This window comes from Plasmodium cynomolgi, chromosome 4, assembly GCF_000321355.1.
Source record: "Plasmodium cynomolgi strain B DNA, chromosome 4, whole genome shotgun sequence".
NCBI lineage: Eukaryota > Apicomplexa > Aconoidasida > Haemosporida > Plasmodiidae > Plasmodium > Plasmodium cynomolgi.
Window position 1 is genome coordinate 433128 of NC_020408.1, and position 18927 is coordinate 452054.

At 47.6% G+C, this 18927-nt stretch overlaps 6 protein-coding genes across 6 annotated transcripts in view; 5 read left to right on the forward strand and 1 right to left on the reverse strand.

The window, feature by feature from the left end:
* Nucleotides 1-3154: 3154 nt before the first annotated feature.
* On the forward strand, nucleotides 3155-4585 carry PCYB_042020 (hypothetical protein; the record flags this gene model as incomplete). Its single annotated transcript, XM_004225353.1, has 2 exons — nucleotides 3155-3842; nucleotides 4383-4585. The coding sequence occupies 2 exons, from the start codon at nucleotides 3155-3157 to the stop codon at nucleotides 4583-4585; spliced, it is 891 nt and encodes a 296-aa protein (XP_004225401.1).
* Nucleotides 4586-5531: 946 nt separating this feature from the next.
* PCYB_042030 (amine transporter) lies at nucleotides 5532-10140 on the forward strand (the record flags this gene model as incomplete). The annotated part of the gene is made up of 8 exons (XM_004225354.1): nucleotides 5532-7344; nucleotides 7597-7717; nucleotides 7914-7996; nucleotides 8243-8367; nucleotides 8548-8869; nucleotides 9133-9341; nucleotides 9543-9836; nucleotides 9970-10140. The coding sequence occupies 8 exons, from the start codon at nucleotides 5532-5534 to the stop codon at nucleotides 10138-10140; spliced, it is 3138 nt and encodes a 1045-aa protein (XP_004225402.1).
* A 1633-nt stretch (nucleotides 10141-11773) lies between these two features.
* Nucleotides 11774-13212, forward strand: PCYB_042040 (hypothetical protein; the record flags this gene model as incomplete). The annotated part of the gene is made up of 2 exons (XM_004225355.1): nucleotides 11774-12395; nucleotides 12596-13212. The coding sequence occupies 2 exons, from the start codon at nucleotides 11774-11776 to the stop codon at nucleotides 13210-13212; spliced, it is 1239 nt and encodes a 412-aa protein (XP_004225403.1).
* Nucleotides 13213-14262: 1050 nt separating this feature from the next.
* On the forward strand, nucleotides 14263-16342 carry PCYB_042050 (hypothetical protein; the record flags this gene model as incomplete). Its single annotated transcript, XM_004225356.1, has 6 exons — nucleotides 14263-14370; nucleotides 14515-15177; nucleotides 15304-15495; nucleotides 15757-15825; nucleotides 15925-16142; nucleotides 16270-16342. The coding sequence occupies 6 exons, from the start codon at nucleotides 14263-14265 to the stop codon at nucleotides 16340-16342; spliced, it is 1323 nt and encodes a 440-aa protein (XP_004225404.1).
* A 630-nt stretch (nucleotides 16343-16972) lies between these two features.
* Nucleotides 16973-17971, reverse strand: PCYB_042060 (2C-methyl-D-erythritol 2; the record flags this gene model as incomplete). The annotated part of the gene is made up of 3 exons (XM_004225357.1): nucleotides 16973-17070; nucleotides 17207-17812; nucleotides 17836-17971. 3 exons carry the CDS (start codon nucleotides 17969-17971, stop codon nucleotides 16973-16975), a joined length of 840 nt encoding a protein of 279 aa, XP_004225405.1.
* Nucleotides 17972-18723: 752 nt separating this feature from the next.
* The window catches only part of PCYB_042070 (hypothetical protein), a gene marked incomplete at both ends in the record, with an annotated part of 1981 nt that continues 1777 nt past the window's right edge, over nucleotides 18724-18927 (forward strand). The window contains one exon of the mRNA XM_004225358.1: nucleotides 18724-18856. Coding sequence (XP_004225406.1) covers nucleotides 18724-18856 — 133 coding nt within the window. The remainder of the gene's footprint in view (nucleotides 18857-18927) is intronic.

The following is an 18927-nucleotide window of genomic DNA, read 5'->3' on the forward strand; positions in this document are numbered from 1 at the left end:
CATTTGGTTTGCCAGGCGATGGGCATGGTGTGAAAACACAGCGCCACGCAACGTCGAAGCAACTGTGAATATATTTATATTACGCATTGCCACGTGCCCAGCTGCGCCCATGTGTTATGTGTCCGTGCGCGTCCGTCACGCGCACACCTGTTACGCGCACATCTGTTATGCACACATCCGTCACGTACGACCACGCCACCCCACCCCCCTTTACGTACTCACGAGCATACGCAAAAAATGCATTTAAAAAAAAAAACAACTTTTGCAAATTCAATTTTGAAAAACCATTTTAAAAAGAGCCCCGGATGGGGGCACCATTCGAGAACTGTGTATACCTGCCTGCGAAGTTTTCCCGACCATGGCGACTAGCCATTTGGCGGCTAAAAAAAAAAAAAAAAAAAAACTTGCAAAACAGCGCAAACTTGCCTAAATCGCCTGAACAGTTCAGGTAAAAACAGTGCCCACCGCGTAACTGTGTGTGCTACCCACTTTTTAACGCTTCCATCTCGGTAGAAAACACAACCGCTTTTAATAATAAATATCGATGAACGGAGAGAAGTGCAACGTTTAACCACCCTGCGGTGGTCCTCCCCCCGCCCTTGTGAGAAGTACATTTTCTGCATTTCGTGTCCAAAAAAATGGAGGTTGCGAATATACTGAGTGTCTACAAACCCCCTTTTGGTAACTTCGAACGAGGGAAGTGTCCCACTTTAAAAAATTAAAGTACGGCTATTCCTTTGATGTCAAGTGGGGGAGGTGGAAAAAAAAAAAAAGAGAGCATTGTTGACGTGATTACTAATTGGTGAGGGCGCATATTTACCTACCATCTCACTTTACCTGATCGGTGATTATTTCCAACGCGTCATGTACACACAGTTGGTATTTTCCCACTTTGTTGTAACTTCACGCATGTGATTTAAGGGACAGGGTTCCCTGCTCACCTACCGAATGGAGGAATGGAATTCTCTGGCACCTCCCGTTTTCTAAATTGCGAAACGTGTGCAGTGGTTTTTTTTTAAACTATACATATTTTTTTTCTTTTTTTGCGACATAAGGTGTGTGAGCCACTTTGGCGCATATTTCCTAAGAGCGGGTCAGCGGTCAAATCGGCTTCTCCGTTACGACGTGGGATTTTTCCATTGGTGAATTAAGCATGTGATATAAACATATATTCGCGTACGTGTTCATTTTTTATGCTTTTCACTGTGCGAAGGAGCACCTCGCGGATTTCTTCCCTCCCACCCCCTTTTGCGCGCAACAACTGTGTACTTGTGGCCCACCCTCAACACCGGACAAATTACCCACCCCCATTTGGAGCAACGATGCACGCGCGACTGTTTCCCTTTCGAGAAAAGTCCCTTTATTGGACATTTTTCCGTCTGCATATGGTTATTCCTTTTTTTTTTTGCCCCTTTTGATATCGCGTACACCACTGGTGCTGCATGCCACGGGGATAAACAACTCAGCCACTTCGAGTGGAGCAAACGGTTGGCGAAGCGCCTGGCCGGACGTTCTCTGTAGCCATCTCCGTTCTTTCCATCATTCCGAAAACTTCTGCTTTATTCCGAAAACTTCTGCTTTTCCGATAACTCCAAAGATTTCTGCTTTTTTGGTCATCCCAATTTTTTCGCTTTTTCAAACGCCGCTTAACTTAACGCCAAACCGCATGAAACCTTCACAAGTGCATGTGCCAGAAAAAAAAAAAAAACACCGCATCGCCCAAGTGAGCTGCGAATCTGCTGAACAAAAACGTCGCCATTATCAGTCTCTGCCGGAATTCTGCGAACGTCCTTTTCCTCGCGCTCTTTCGTTTCACACGTGCGACATTTTTTACTCCATTTTTGTTACTCTTCTGCTTCATTTCTGCTTCATTTCTGCTTCATTTCTGCTTCCCCCGTACAACGCCTTTTTCGCGTAATCCCTGTCGCATTTTTTTCGTTTCATTTTGCATATCCCTTTCTGTCCCCTTTTTTTTCTCTTTTTTTCCCGTTTTTTCCCTTTTTTCCTCTATTTTTTTGTCACGCTGCAGCTTCGCAGGTTCTACTCTGAGCCTCCCCCCCTGCAAATATAGTCATCACTTCATACAGAGAAGTGACCGTCGAGGGGTTCCCCCGTTGCAGCAAATGTGCCGTTGAGCGGTCATGCCACTTGGCTTCCGAGTGGTGAAGCCGAGTTGAGCAAAGGCCAATCGGAGTAAACAGCCCTATGGGTGTTTTCGTCCATTTTTGAATCCCCCATTTGGATTGGTAGCGCTCATCGCACGCGCTTCTCCGGTTTTGCCCGTTTTGCCCGTTTTGCTCGTTTGTCCCGTTTTGCCCGTTTTGCTCGTTTGTCCCGTTTTGCCCGTTTTGCCCGTTTTGCTCGCTTTTCCCGTTTTTCCCGTTTTACCGCTCGACAGTTGTGACATAACTGACCAGTGAGCTTCCCCAGCTGCACGTCCAAAATATGTTTGCTCGTTCTCGTTTCCTACATTTGTTTAATTGAGAAAAATTGTGGCAGCCCATTTGGTTGGAGCGTGGTTTTGTCCGTCCCCCCAATCTGGGATAAACTCATCAGTAGAACTCCCGTGGGAATACTCCGAGATAAGCTGTAACTCTGTGGTGTGAACCCGAAAGAGGTTTAACTTTCGTGCTCTTTGGTGATTCTCTATTGCGTACCGTTTGCAGTGAGGAGTGAGTCCGATTGGGATTGCCGCCGCCCTCACCTGTAGTAGTAGAAGCAGTAGTGGCAGCAGTTGAAGAAGTAGCAGTAGTGGCAGCAGTTGAAGCAGTAGCAGTAGTAGCTGTAGTGGCAGCAGTAGCAGCAGTAGCAGCAGTAGCAGCAGTAGCAGCAGTATCAGTAGTGCCAGCAGTAGCAGCAGTATCAGTCGTGGCAGCTCATTTTGCGCAGAAGGCGTTCCCATCAACCCCCCCTCCACGCCGCAGCAACGATGAAGTTCGGAAAGAACATACGCAGGGAGATGCACGCCCACCCGGGGATGCACTACCTGGGTTACAAAAGACTAAAAAAATTAATTAAACAAATTAGAGAAAGCCGAATGGAAGGAAGGCATACCCAAAGGAAGCAGCTGAGTGAACAGTTCGAAAAATTGTTGCATTCGGATTTGGGAAATATTGATAGGACTTTTAGGAAATTATTTCTTGAAATTAATTGCATGAAGCATGAAATTGAGAAGAAATTTGCATCGCGCATTTTCAACAGTGAAGAATTAAAAGTGAATAAAAAAATTTGTTCGTTTGATAATCTACTGGAGATGTTAAAGGAGGGGGGAGTGGTGTCTGAGGAGGTTCTGGATTTTTGCATCCGGTTGAGTTTGCTTTCGAACAAGTGCCAAGTTATTCGGACCTATGTGGTGTATAATTACGTGGGACTGGTGAAGATTCTCAAGAAGAGGCGGAAGCGCTGCTGGAGCGACGCAGAGGGGCTCGCTGATCGAGAAGCGGCTCAAGAAGCGGATCGAGAAGCGGATCAGTCGGAGAGCCGCGCCCAGCTGGACCACCTCACCTCCGCGCCAAACGCTGTGGCCAAGGAAGTGGCTAGCATTGTGGCCACGTACTCATGGTGTCTCTCCGATGAGCTGCCCCAACTCATAACTTCAGTAAATATCATCTCCGACGAGTTCATGCAGCAGCTGTGCAACTCCCCCGTGACGTCGGAGAAGTACACATGCCCAATCTGCCTATGCCTGATTCACGATCCCGTGACTTTAAATTCGTGCTTCCACTCCTTCTGCTGGAACTGCCTAGCGACTGCCATCCAAAAGTACTCGATCGATAACTGCCCCTCGTGTAGGACCAAAATTGTTTACGATCGGGATTCTTTCAAAATTGATGGCATTTTGTGTCAATTTTTGAAGAAGCACTTTGTGAGCGAGCCAGCTGTGGGGTGGGGTAGCGACCCACGCGAGGGTCATCCCTCCCGTGGAGACGAGGCGTGCCGAGAAGGAGCAGAACGGGATGCATCTATCACCGAGTGTGCCTTTCAAAATGAGAGAGAACCCGTGGAGGGCAAGAAAAACAAGATAATTGGGAGAACTACAAAGGATCGAATCGGTGCGGAGATGTCGACACGTGGCCCAGCGAGTGCAGTGAAAAGGAGTGCACCCCCCGAGAGATCCCTCCCCACGCAGGATATCACCGCGCAGGGTATCACCACACAGGATATCACCGCGCAGGGTATCACCACACAGGATATCACCGCGCAGGGTATCACCACACAGGATATCACCGCGCAGGTTATCACCACACAGGATATCACCGCACAGGACCTCGATGCGCCCATTTTATCGAACGGCAGAGAAGACAAACCTGATCAAGCTAGAAGAGGCCATTTATTCCCGTGGTATCCCCCCCCCGATGACGACGAAATGGATCCCTGGGTAGATTTTGACGACTACCTGACCGTTTTGAATAGCATTGATAAGAATGAGATGGAGGACATGGGTCGGGAGAGTGACTGTTGTAGCGATGAATATCGCGAAGGTGCTTTTCCCCAGTCGGACAGGACAAAGCTGGGTCCCAAGGGGGGCGCACAGGACGCATCGTACCGCCTGGTCAGCGACGTCATTAGCTACGCCTTTAGCTAATCGCAAGCGGCGCGACAGCCCAAACGCGTGTGATTTGTTATTCGATGGGTTATGTGCCTAGCTATCTGATCTGTTGTGTGACTGCTCATGTGCCTATTGCGTGACTGCTCATGTGCCTATTGCGTGACTGCTCATGTGCCAAGTTACGTGACTGCGCATGTGCCAAGTTACGTGACTGCTCATGTGCCAAGTTACGTGACTGCTCATGTGCGCGCCTGCCGGGAAGTTAACCCCTCCTATTTCCCGAGGGACGACTTTTAATTTTTTCCAAGTATTTCCTCAAACGTTCGTTCATTCGGGGCCAACTGAGCTGCCTCTGAAGCACAGGGAGTAGTGCGCTTTGGCCATTCACTTTAAAAAGAAAACGTGGCGCGCGAGTGATTGGGAAGTGCTTCGTAAGTGCTTCGGAAGTGGCGTGAAACATCCAGAGTTGACCCCCTTGGGTGAACTAGCCGCCCGTTTCTAATTAACAACTAGCAGCCTTTTTCAACTAACAACTAGCAGCCTTTTTCAACGAACAACTAGCAGCCCTTTTTTAATTAACAACTAGCAGCTGGTTAATGCACCACTGAACAATAAATGGCTGAGGGGAGGTACCCGTAAGGGGCGACTGGATTGGTCGGAGGTGCAACAGATCGATCGCTCTCGCGTTCTCTCGCTCTTTCACTTTTTTTTTTTTTTTTTTTCTTTTTTGCTATTCTCCGAACTTTCCATTTTTCCTTTTCGTTGTTCTCCCCTTTTGGAGAAGTGCCGATCCAGGACCGAGCCCACATGGGAAAACGGGAAAATGCTCAAATGGGAAAACGTTCAAACGGGGAAACCTTCAAACGTGCACACACAACTGCTTATACACCCCTTTGCCGCTTCCCCCCTTTGCCGCTTCCCCCCTTTGCCGCTTCCCCCCTTTGCCGCTCCCCCCCTTTGCCGCTTCACCCCCCCCGCCGATATGTCCTCCAAACTGAAGTCCAGCTTCAGCAAAAGCAGTAACGATCCATCCGAGGGAGACGAAAAAAATGGAGACGCCGTGGTAACTCCGGAAAACATAAGCATGAAGAAGGTGCGAGCGGTACTATACGATGAGGCCATAACGTATAGCGAAAATAACACCTACTATAAGATGTCTAACGTATACAACTGCAACAGTATGGATTCTTACATTGACTATGTGAAGAGATCTAACTACACGAGGAGCTACGAGCAGGAGATGATTTACAGCGAGGCCCTGAGCTTGTACAATAATCGTAACATGTATATCCGGAAGAGGTACCAAAATGCGTTTTACGTTAACATAAAGAGGAGCTTGCGGCGGGGGAGGTACTTCGGGGACGACAACGAGGAGTTGCAGGGGGGAGAGGCGGGAATAGAGGCGGGAAAAGAGGCGGGAATAGAGGCTGGAAAAGAGACCGGAAAAGAGGCCGGCAAAGGGGCTGGCGTAGGGGGAGCGCCCGAACCGATGGACTACACACAGGAAAGGAACCTAAACGAGTACCTCTACCGGGAGAGGAAAAAAGAGCAAGCCATTTTGTTTAAGAAAAAGTATTTGTGGATGTTTGCCGATGGGAGGTCTAGTGCCAAGGGGGCGAGGGACGCACAGCAGAGGAGGAGAATGATGTTGGGAGGATTAACCCATAACAGCGTTACAACAGGTGGAGTGGTAAAAAAAAATGATAGTTTGCTTTCCCAAAATGGAGGAGACGTTGGTGTTCCCGTACCAACTCGTCGTGTAGATATACCTTCTGGGGGAAATCGATCGAGGACAAACATACTGAGTGATTTGCGCGATCTGAACAGCATGAGTGATTCGAGCAACTTATCACAAGAAGAAGGTACGAACTTCTTAGAGCAACTAATTAAATTAAGATACACCCCGGAGTATATATCTCAGCTAAGTGATCTGTTCGAAAATCCGAGTACACTGAAGAGAGCTAATATAAAGGTGTTGAAGTGGTTGGATTATCAATTAAGTAAAGGGTACTGGTTGGAAAGGCTCTCTTTATTCCTTCTCGGATTAACTATCGCAATTGGAGTTGGAAACATAGAGACGTTTTGGTCTTTGATGTCTACCTGGCATGGAATAATATTTGTCCTCCCATACATCATCTGTTACTGTTTCGTTTGTCATCCCATCCTTACATTCGAGTTGTACATAGGTCAGTTGATTCGGACATCCTCCCCCTTTATTTTTTATAGACTCCTCAAGCAGTGTGCATCTGTTGGATTCTTAATGGTCCTAACGTGTCTAATTAATGGCTACATAAATACCTACAGGACCACTGCAGAGTACTTCATATATCTAATTAATTCATTTAAGAGAGACCTACCATGGAAGCTGAACAAGAAAGAAATAAATTTTTGTACAAGTTTTAAAAATGATTTCATAAAATGTCACAAATTCAGACCACTTTGTTTTTTCTCTAAATCCATCTCTTCCTGTGTTCCCAACAGCTTAGGAAAAGCTTTCCTAATATATCAGAATAAATTTTTTCCTGCCAACTTTTTTTACGATCACTTATTGCACATTGATGATGGAGAGAATTTCGCTCATGTTTTTTCTTCTGGCACTTCCTACATCGACAAGGATACATTCATCTTTCTTTTTGTGTGCAATTTTTTTGTTACTATTTTCCAGCTCCTGGGTTTGACTAACTTTGCTTTTTCCTCTGCCCTTGTGCTTCTCCTCATTGGCTTCCTCTCCATCACGCAGTTCGCTACCATGTTTAATTTGTCCAGCGCCACGCAGGCCTACGTCTACGTCCTCAGTAGGTTCCGCGGGACAGCGGCTAGCCATTAGCGATTGGCGGCGGGATAGCGGCGGGGTAGCGGCGGGGTAGCGGCGGGACAGCGGCTAGCCATAGCGACTAACCATTCGCGACGTCGCGCGGCTGCTTCACAACGTCCGTGTCCGTGCCCCGCCCAACACCACCTCCGCCGTTCCATCACTTCTCACCCCTACGCCGTTCCATCATTTCTCTCCACATCCACCCCTTTCATCACTTCCCACCCCCACGCAGAGTCGTGGAAGTTCTCCTACTTGTACACCTACTCGTCTATCTGGTCTCAGTGCGTCTCCTTCGCACTCTACGAGCTGTCTATCGGGATGGGGATCTACGCGTCCCTCGCGACGAAGACCAGGTAGGGCTGGCAGGAGGAGAAGGGGATGAAATGCCTCCTCTGGGTACTACCCCATGGGAAGTTACCCAGGAAGAAGCGCCCCCATGAGGAGTTTCACCCACTTCGCGCGCTTCTCCACCGCCTTGCAACTTCTCCACCGCCTTGCAACTTCTCCACCGGTTCGCAACTTCTCCACCGCTTCGCAACCTCCCTGCAGAATCGGAACCAACTTGGCCTTCGACGGATACGCAATCACCACGTGGAACTCCATCATCTCCTCCCTCATGTTCTTTTCAGCAGGTGACTTCTCGCGGCGCAGCTCCTCCGGGCGGAGCTCAAAGGGGCTCCGCTCAGCAGAGGAGAATTGCTGCGCGGCATGTGCTAACCACCCCGAGGAACGGAACGGAGCGACTTCTTCTTCCGTTGCTAATCACCCCGCGGAACGAAGCGACTTCTTCCCGTTGCTAACCATCCCGCGAAACGAAGCGACTTCTTCTTCCCGCTGCTAACCTTCCCGCTGCTAACCATCCGCTCACCTCCCCCCAGTTGCCGTCATCGGCTTCATCGCGAACAGCATCAACTCCAACTTCGTGGACATGCTGGAGTTTTCGAGAAAGGATTGCTCCTTCATTCTCTTCCCCGTGGGGTTCACGTACCTGCAGAGGATGGAGGTAAGGACGGCGCAAGGGTCGCGTAGCTGAGGTGTGGCCGTTCACTCAGGGGTGGCTGTTCACTCAGGTGTGGCTGTTCACTCAGGTGTGGCTGTTCACTGAGGTGTGCCTCCTCACCCAGGTGCGCTTCTCCACTTAGGTGCGCTTCTCCACCTAGGTCTACTTTCCTCCCCCCGGCAGAAAACCCTGTGCATGCTCTACTACGGGTCCTACACCATCCTGTCATGTGCCTCGCTAGCCATACAGTGTGAAGTCCTAGTCACGACCATACGGAACTTCAAATTCTCCAGAAACGTTAAGAAGCGGACCATCATTTTAACTCTCTCCTTCTTCTTTTTCCTATCTTCCTTTTTCATCTCCAACAAAAATACGAAAAACATCCTCTGGTTTTTGTCCCTTACGATATCGGAAAATGCGCGCGTCTTCGTCTCTCTTTTAATATGTATCATTTTGGGTTGGCTGTACAACATCGATTATCAGTATCGCCGTCTGACCAGGAGGAGTAAGACTCGAGAGAGGGGCAAGCCCGTTTGGCGAATTGGGGCAGTTTGGTGAATATAGACAGTTTGGTGAATATAGCCAATTTGCTCAATTTAGACAGTTTCGTGAATTCTCCAAACTGCCCAAATTTTCCGGACAGCTTTCCTACAGGAGAGTAGTTGTACCTGGTGCAGCGTCAAATGGAGAGGCGCACAAATAAAGCATCGCTCATTAACTAGCCAAACCACACCTCGCCGCTACCCCCCCCAACACACACACCGACAGGCGTCCTCTCATTCAACTTGACCTACTGGGCATTGAACATCTCCGTCAGCGTCCTCTTTAACTACCTGCCCTACCACGTGTACGTCCTCTACATTGTGAGGGTAGGTATATTCGTGATGAGCACCCTGGTTGCCATCTACGTGTTGAAGAAGGAAATAAAAACGAACAAGGGGAACAAGAAGAAAAATTTGAGTAATCTTACTTACAAGGTAGGGAAAAAAAGGAGCAGAGATGGGAACGAGCGGGGGCACACACATGGGATTATTCCTCTTCCGGTGTGGCTGCTACTAATTGTCACCAGGGCACGCGCCAGTTCTCTCTCTGCCTTGCCCGTTTTCCTCTTCTCGTTGCCTTGCCCGTTTTCTTCTTCCCTTTGCCTCCCCCTTTCACTTCTTCCCTCCCCAACACAGCAAACCCTCTACATCCTCTACATCGGAAACATCGAAGAGCTGCGGAAGGAGCTACAACGAATCATTAGCGGAAACGTTTTCATGGGAAATATTTCCATGGCTTGGTCCGTGTGCATCAAGTACATCGCGACGTCCATTTTGCTTTCTGCTTTTATTGAGTTTGCAGATGGGGTGTTTTATAGCAACGAGTTGAAGGAAAAGATGCAGTTCATTCCCAAGGGGTGGATCATCTTCGCGATTCTCTTCTGGGTGTTCACTCTGCTGCTGCTGGTCTTCTTCCCGCTGTGCATCACGGTAATTTTTTTCTCGGGAAGGGGATACCGCGGTGGACCGATGCTGCGACTCGAGCATATGTGTAACATGGCGAGTCTGTTCATATACAGTGCAATACCCGTCACATGTGTGTATCCTGCATCCCGTTTCTCAGGCTTTCGAAAAGTGGTGCGCCCACGAGGACTACTTCGCGGACTTCTCCCTCCTCCCCTCGAAGCCCCTCAGGGAGATCCACAACTTCAGCATCCTCTCCTACTTCTGCGAATTTATGGACACGGAAACCAAAAAGGGGAAGAGGCGCACCCAGAAGGTTGCCATGGAGTAGCGGCGGTGTCTGCGCCCAGAAATGGCCCACCCTAATTGGCCCATGTGAACGCTAATGGAATGAACTCCGATCGAAGGAACGCCATTCGAAGGAACACCATTCGGAGGAACACCCATTTGGGGATTCACCTCCCAGTGCGGCTACAGAATAGTGAAGCGGCTGCGATAAGTTACAACGATGGCGGGGTTGCCTGTTCCTGTCTCTCCACGTAACTTTTTTTTTTTTTTCCATTTATGCGTTTTTCAAATTTGGCAGCGCAGCATAGAGTATAACACACGAGGGGACGTCACCCAGGTAGCTAATTTGAAAATTGACATGGACGTTCACACTGTACACCTATGAAAGAGCTACCTGTCAAGTGACCATGTAAAAAATTGCACACTCTTTGTTCAAGTGGGCTAACCCCCCCCCTTTCTGTTCCATATGTGCTACATCCACCCTGTAAGTTTGGGGTGAGGAAGTAACCCCGTCCTGTTCCCTTCACGATAAGCGCAACAGGAGAATTATGCGTGTGTCATCTTTCCGTAAAGCCAAAACTTAAGTCACTCGTGTTGGTAATCCTTTTTGGGAAAATTTTGTGGACAGGCCTCCTGTGAAGCGCAGCAACTGAGTGAACAAACTGCGCCGTTTGGTTCCCTTCCAAATTCTGCGCGCACTTGCGTGTGCGCTATTGTGAGGGGGGTGGTCATCCTGTAGACGTGAGGATAGGTATATGTACAAGCACACACATGTACTTATGTTTGGCCCCCCTTCCCTGAGCTAGCCACTGTAAAGACCATCCCTTATGCACGCGAAAAAACTTTTACGATGTGTACTCGTTGTGACCTTTTTTAGGACATAATTAAGTCAGTGCTTCCCAAAGAGGGAACAAAATTTCCCAAGTGCATGCGGCATCCGTGTGTGTACCGCGTCCACTCTTTCAGTTTCCCATTTTAATATTTTGCCTGAACAAGTCAGAACATTTCTGCAAAATGGAACAGAAAAAAAAAAAAATGGTTAGTCGTACAGCTAGACGGTCTTTTTAAAAATGGGTCATCAACCCTTGCGTCATTCTTCCATTGTGTGTAAATCTGTTTGTCTATGGGATCATTCCTTCGTCCCTCTGACACTTGCAGTTTTTTTTTTTTTAAGTTATTATATTTTCCATTTAGTGAGCTTACAACGTTACGTCGTCCACTTTTTTTCTTTTGTGTGTGAGTTTTTAACGCGATCCACAGTCCCAGACGGGGATGATGGAAAATCACTCCAATTCCGTTTGACTCAATACGGACGACATACAACGTAGCAACGGGGAAGATTTCCACTTGGCATGCATGTGCTGTTTGCGTGTCACTCGAGTATATACACAGCCAAGTGCTTCATTCCTTGTGTTCCCTTTGTAGAGGCTTCTTTTTTTTTTTTGCGTAAACAAGTCACCATTTTGCGTGGCGCCCACGGGGGTACACCTACCTAAGTAGGAAGAAAGAAGCAGCGCAGCACACACGGCGTAGGGAACCATCCCACAACACAGCGTAACGCAGCGTAACACGGCGTAACACATCATAGCCAAGCACAACACAGCGTGACACAAACAGAACAGGACAGGACACACGTGGCGCGGCAGGAAGACAGAATTTAACCACTCACGGACGAAATGAACCTGAGCATTACGATACGAGGAGGCCTGGCCGGGTCAAGTAGCGAAGCTAGCCAAAGTGGGTCCAAAAAATATGGCAGTAACGTGCTGCACAAAACGAAGCTAAAAAAGGACGTTCCAGAAAAGAGGAAAGGAAAAATCGTGGCCAAAAAATCTAAAAATTTGAGTCCAAAATTAACAGGAAGTATTTCTACCTTACCTTCTGATAGAAGAAATAACCTACATGCGCTGGAAGGAGTTCTTTCTGAGGTGGGGGATGGGGATAGGCACCAGGGATGGAGGAAGTACGCACACAAGTTCGGCCTCCTGGGCAGGCTCGTTTCGAAGGGGCACACAGGGAGCGCCAGTTCGGGAGGAACACAAAACGGTGGAAGTATAAGGGGAACAACACACAGCGGAAGCAACTCGCAACGGTCCGCGAAGAAAAGTACCCACCCAAACGACGCTGGAAGCAAGTTGGTAAAACAAGACGCAAAAGCAAACACACAAGAGGAAAAAAAAAAAAGCTATCTGACTAGTTTGCAAAAAAATATTCCTCCAAAAAAAAACAAAAATTCCTATTCGTCCAATTTAAACACACCAACTGTTGCCACCGGAGGAAAGAAAAGTTACAAACTGAGTAAGTTACTAACACCTCTGGAAAAATTTGGAAAAAAAAAAATAAAGCTAGCCGAAATTTTCTGGGATTAAAAAAGGGGGTAAACATGGCTAAGGGGGTGAGCGGCAAGACGGAAGGAGAGGCCTCCCAAAATGGGGCCTCCCAAAGTGGGGCTTCTCAAAATGGGGCCCCCCCAAATGGACTACCCGTTGAGAAGACAGGCTCTGGGGGCAACGGCCAAGAGGGGGGCTCCACCGATGGAGCCAAGCAGTCAGTCACGGCATCATCTTCGCTTGCCCAAGGGGTCGAAGTGGACAACGAGCAGGTAGTTCACCTTACAGGGAAGATACTTGAAGACCAGGATGATCCATCTAGAGAAACACCCCTCGAAAGGTACACAGCAGAACCAATCGATCCCTACTTCACCAAAGGGGAATACGACGCATCAAAGGATATACTTCGAGAGAAGACCTGCTTCTACGATGCAGGGAAGGTATCTACCAGTTTACTTCCCGGTTATAAGGAAGTAAGCTTCGAGGAGATAGGTGTGACTAAAGGGAACAACGCATCTGCTATGGAGTCAAGAAGGGCACAAAGAAATGCCATGTACCTGCCGAACCGATTTTACAGTCCTCACAACTTTGAGGCAGTCAGAAGTATGGGAGGTCAAAACGAGGCCTACTACATTAACGGGTTGAGGACGCTGGATGGTTGTCTTTTCACCTCAGTCGACCTGTCTCAAGCGACAATCCACAAGCAGTACAACATCGGGGTTACCTATCCTTATGGAGTTCCCTTTGTAGATGTGAAGCAGAGGGGCAGGCAGGGACGGCGGTGATGGCGTGGATGGCAGTGACGGCGTGGATGGCAGTAACGGCGGTGACGGTGGTGATGGTGGGGGGAACGTAGCACGCCGGGTGGTCATCTCTCCGCTCATGTTGTCCGCTTAGAATGGGGGGGTCACACGCGGTACCCCCCAAACGTACGAACAGGCATGCGCATGTAGTTGCGTAATTTTACTCACATGTGTGTAGCGTTCACCATGTCGAGCTTTCTTTCTTTTTTGTTTATTTTTTTTTTCCTTCTTTTTTGTTTATTTTTTTTTTCCTTCTTTTTTGTTTATTTTTTTTTTCCTTTCTTTTTTTGTTTTCTTTTTTTTTTCCTTTCTTTTTTTGTTTTATTTTCTTTTTTTTCTTTTTTTTTTTTTCTTTTCTTTTTTTTTTCTTTTTTTTTTTCTTTTCTTTTTTTCTTTCTACCCCGTCCACACGTCCAAATGGGAAGTGGAGAGAAACAGGTGTTTCTTCCCTCCCCGACCTTTGCAAGCACGCATTTGAAGACAACCTATTTTTAATTAAACCTTTTTGTGAGCGTCCCTCTTCGTTTGTGTCGCACCTGGGGTTGGCCTTTACCCCAGGGAAAAAAAGAAAGAAAAAAAAAAAAAACTGCTGCTTTTTTTTTTCCGAACGGGTCATTTCTGTGGCGGTGTGGCAGCTCTCCAGTTCGCCATGTTGGCCGCGTTTTGCAGATCCGCACCGGTAGCGGATAGTTTACCCCCCGCCCTGGGGAGAAAAAAAAAAAAAAAAAGAAAAAAAAAACTGTAAAGGTTCGCATTTGAAAGGGGTGTACCACCTTAGGTTCAAACGAATTTGTAATTGAAAAGGGCATGGCCCCCTCCCCATGACTCATCCGTTACAACGTCGAGCAGATATGTACAGGTCGAGGAGATATGTACAACGACGAGCAGATATGTACACCCCCGAGCAGATATACACCTTCGAGAGAACACACATACTGCGAAGAGTATTTTTTTTATCATTTTTTTTTTTTCGCTTCCTCCTGACGTGACTGTAAAGAGAACCCGAACCCCACGTAGTGCCCCCTTCTCAAAATGTACTTCAGTCACTTTTACAACAATTTCAAAGAGGAGTATGCCTACCTCCGGGGGGAGGAGGAATCTCTTCCGCCCATCTTGACATGCGACCGGCCGAACACCATGGTACTGCTGGGGGGGAAGCGCCTCCACCCACGCGGCCCCTCTACATGTTGGCCCTCTACCGGTCATCCCTCTACATGCCGGCCCTCTACCTGTCATCCCTCTACATGTCACCCCTCCACATGTCGCCCCCCTGCCCCCGCGCAGGAAAACGACACCATCGTAAGGCGGATCCCCCAGAGCATACTGAAAGGCGTGGAGGAGCACAACGCAGAGTACACGAAGAAAAACAAGATAGACGTGAAGCTAGCCAAAATCAGAGAGATATTTACAAACGGACACAAACATACATACGAAATGTTGCACTGTCAGGAAGACCAACACTTCTGGGAATTCCTACTCTCCTATTTTATCCAAACAGGAACAAAAATTCTTAATAACTCGTGGCTTTTTAATGAATATTATTTTTACCGTTACCTGACCTGTTCATACGATTTTGAAAAAACGAAATATGATTTTTTTGATTACGAAAAAAAGGACTCCATAAAATGTAACAGACATTATATTGAAAAAATATGTACATGTGCGAAGGAGTTACTCGAATTATACGATACGAATGAGGAGAAAAAGATTTTTGAGATTTTTTTTTATTTTTCTTTGTGGTCTAATCAGTTTGATTTGAGTTGGAACCCTACCAAAAATAAGGGGGACCAACATAAGGTCGACGAAACTGACATAAAGAAGAAGACTCTGCGGGAGAAGCAGTTTTACTTCGACACGGATGACGTGAACAAGCTTCATGACAGCATGTACCTGGATAAGATTCTTTGCAACCACATGGAGACCCTGCGCAGGGACATCACCTCAAAGGTAGGCGCCGCGGGGGCTTCCCCCGGCTAAGCGGCTAATCGGTTAATCGGTTAAGCGGCTAATCTCCCAACCTGCCAACCTGCCAACCCGCTAATTGGCTCCGCCCGTTCCCCGCACCTGCCGCAGCACTGGCCGCGATTCGACATCGTCCTGGATAACATGGGGTTGGAATTCATCACGGACCTCTGCCTCCTGCACTTGCTGAGTCGCTACTTCGACGAAGTGCACATTCACGTGAAGAAGTTCCCCCTTTTCGTGTCGGACACCATGGCCAAGGATGTGCACTACGCGCTGGAATCCCTCAGTAGCGACGATAAGGTAAAGGCAGAGGAAGAAGAGAACCGACACATGTGTCGCTCATCAAACGTTTCGCTTCTCTCTGTGGAGCTTTCCCTGCGTGTGTTCCATCGATTGTCCATTTCGTTGCTTTCCCACCTTTTCGTACTTTTTTGTACTTTTCCCACTTTTCCGTACTTTTTCTCACTTTTTCTCACTTTTTCTCACTTTTTCGTACTTTTTCTCACTTTTTCGTACTTTTTCCCGCCTTTTCCCACCTTTTCCCACTTTTTTTTTTTGAAGTACCCCAACACGGTGTTCATGGCGACCAAGTGGAAGGAGTTCCTGGAGACCCAGAAGTGGAAGATACGAGTAAGGCTCGCGCCGCTGCGCAGGGAGTTGCCATTCGCGCCTCGAATCTCGCCAGCAACACCGCTGACCACTTGGCTTCTCTCCCCCCCTCTCCCGCAGGAACACGTGTATTGGAACCTCCCCCTCCCCTACTGGGTGATGCCCAAGGACCTCGTGGAGGAATTAAAAAAAAGCTCCTTCGTCTGTTTCAAGGGGGACGCCAATTATCGCAGGTGCTTGGGGGACCTGAGCTTCAACTTCTGGCATCCCCACAAGGACGTTTTTGGATATTTCCCCATCAGGTTCATCGCCCTACGATGCTTGAAGTCGCCGATCTGGTAGGTCATCCAGCCAGCAGCACGTGTGTCTACGCCGGTAGACATTTCACCCTTCTCCGCCTCGAGAATTGTGCACTTGTCCAATTATTCACCTTTTCCCTTTTTTTTTTTTTTCCCTTCTGACTAGCTGTGGCCTGCAGAGAGACGTCGTGGAGGAGCTGAACAGGAAGTCCCCGGACTGGTGCAACTACGGGGAGTAATGCGAAACGGACGGAAAGAAAGGAAAAAAAAACAAAAGCAAGCAAAACAAATTAAATTAAATTGACCCAACGCGGGTCGAAAGGCACTCTGAATTGACCCCTCCCCACCCAAATGCTTTCTCCCCCCCTCTCTCAGGTATGCCATTCTGCAGTACTGCGATCCTGAGGGCCCCTCCCCCCAGTGAATTGGGAACAGGCCAAAAGGAAAACGCGAAAAAGAGGAAAAAAAGCTACAGAGTTAAAGAGGAAAAAAAGTTACAGAGTTAAAAGGGCACAGAAGGGGAAACACAAAACAGCAGTCCACACACATGGAGCGCAGCACTGTCAACCCATTTGTGACGTTCCGAGCGACCGCTCCCCTAACATACCCACAAACACATACACACCCACTTATGAATACGCCGTTACGACCACGTTGCCTGAGCGAGAAAGCGAAGTTGAAGTCTCCCCGGTATGTGCAAAACGGAAGGAGAGAAAAAAAAAAAAAAAAAAAAGAGGCCAACTTTGAACAACTGATGATTATTATTCCCCGCGAGGAAAGGTGCAGCCCAATTGGCTGCGTTGATGGGAGGTTCTTTTGCCAAGTTTTACAAAAAAAATATTATTATTTTTTTTTTTTTTCTGATTTTTTCAGATATTTTCTGTTTTTTTTCGAATTAAGAGCGCGTTTGCGAAGCACTCGATTGCCTTTTTCTGTCCGACGGGGCCGAGCTGTTCGTGTGTTTTTCCTGCGCATGGTGGAACAAGCGTGTGGTGATGTGTACCGTGAAGTCCACACGTGGGAATACGCTCGTGAACACACTCGTGTATGCACACTTGCACGCAGCCTACATGTGAGCGCTCATCACCGCAGTCCGCGCGTACCTTTGAGGGAGACCTGCGATTCCGAGATGCCCAAAGCAGAAGATATGTTGCGAACAATTTCTTCGCGAATGGGGCTTATCTTGGGAACTTCCGCGATGACAATGATATCTACATTTGCGATGGCGTAATTTTTTTTATACAAAAGGAGTCTGGCATATCTTAAAAAGGAGAGTGAGTTTTTATTTTTATATTTTGGGGAGTTATCAGGAAAGAGGGTTCCCAGGTCGGAACAACTCATGCCGCCAAGTAGGGCGTCTACTAATGCGTGAAAAACGACGTCCCCATCGCTGTGCGACAGGACGGAAATGGTATCCACTTGCACCCCCCCGATGGTCAGCCTTTTGAAGCTCTGCTTGTTGGCATTAGAGGAGGAGCCCGCGCTGGAGTCCGCGTTGGAGTCCGCGTTGGAATTCGCGGTGATGTCTTCCGGGCGGCCCACCCGTATCTGGTGAATGTCGTAGCCCTGGCCTATTCTCACACCGTCGTACGGGCAGGGCAGTTCCAGCTTCGGCGTTGTAATCGGCGTTGACGTCGATTTTAAGGTGAATTCCAATTTTACGTCCAACTTTGACTCCAGTTTTTTTTTTTTTTCCACTGTCCGTGTATCTTCACTTCACGTATGTTTATACCTGGACCAAGAAAGGAACGCCGCCCGACGAGTTCCTTTTGGACACCTTTTTTTTTTCTCCTTCCGTCTGATGAAGCTAGCAGAATGAAAATCACGTACGGAAGCAGCACTGCATAGGTGTAACGTATCGGTAACATCGTTTGGTAAGTAAAGGGTGCTGGGGTTAAAAGGGAACTGAGCAACAGGCGGAAATGAGAAAAAAGAAAAACAAAAACAAAAACAAAAAAAACAAAAAAAAAAAACACAAAATAGAGGGGTATACGAGTGAACACCCGGATGGATAATCACCCAACGGAGTGGCAACTCGTTTTAGCAGAAAAGGCAAGCAAAACAGCAAACACATAAATAGTTGCATGACGCCAGGCGTTCCCACTTTGCTTCTCACATACCACTGCTGCACTGTGGAGAAAAGTCTGCTAAGTTGGATCGCGCAGTTGGAAAAATGTTGCAATCTCAGCAGGTATATCACCACTGGCGCGGAAAAAATATGAACAGGTCAGGCGATTTAGCCACATTTGTGCACAAAAAAAAAAAAAAAATAAAAATATAATAAAATAAAATATGATAAAATAAAAATATATATATATAATAAAAATAAAATGAAATATGCAGGGAGGAGAGGGGCAAACGAATAAACTTGCTTGAAAACGTGCGTACAAAAATACAAGCATAAGAACGTGCATAGAAACAAACGTACTACCAAACAACCTCGCTCACCCGCGTCAACACTTCGAACGGCGTCCCTATATAATCGCCACTACAATGACAAATTACGCAGCGCTTCGCAAAAAAAAAAAAATCGCAATTCTCCCCCCAAGTGAGAATTACCAAAGGGTACCACTGCTCAGGTTATTCCCACCCCCTGAACCCAAAACAACTGTCGTAGGAAATGTCGAAGTATAGAGCCCCCCTCCCTCCGTACAATTTCAAAAGCAAAATAGAGAAAATCGACGAGGAGTTCCGCAGGAGTGGCACCTTCAGAAGGATAAACAACCGCAAGAACAATGAAATCAGGGATATGTGTAAATTAATTTTTGCATACATGCTATGAGTTGGGAGAGGAGGACCTAAACCACCAGCCTCGCAATATTAT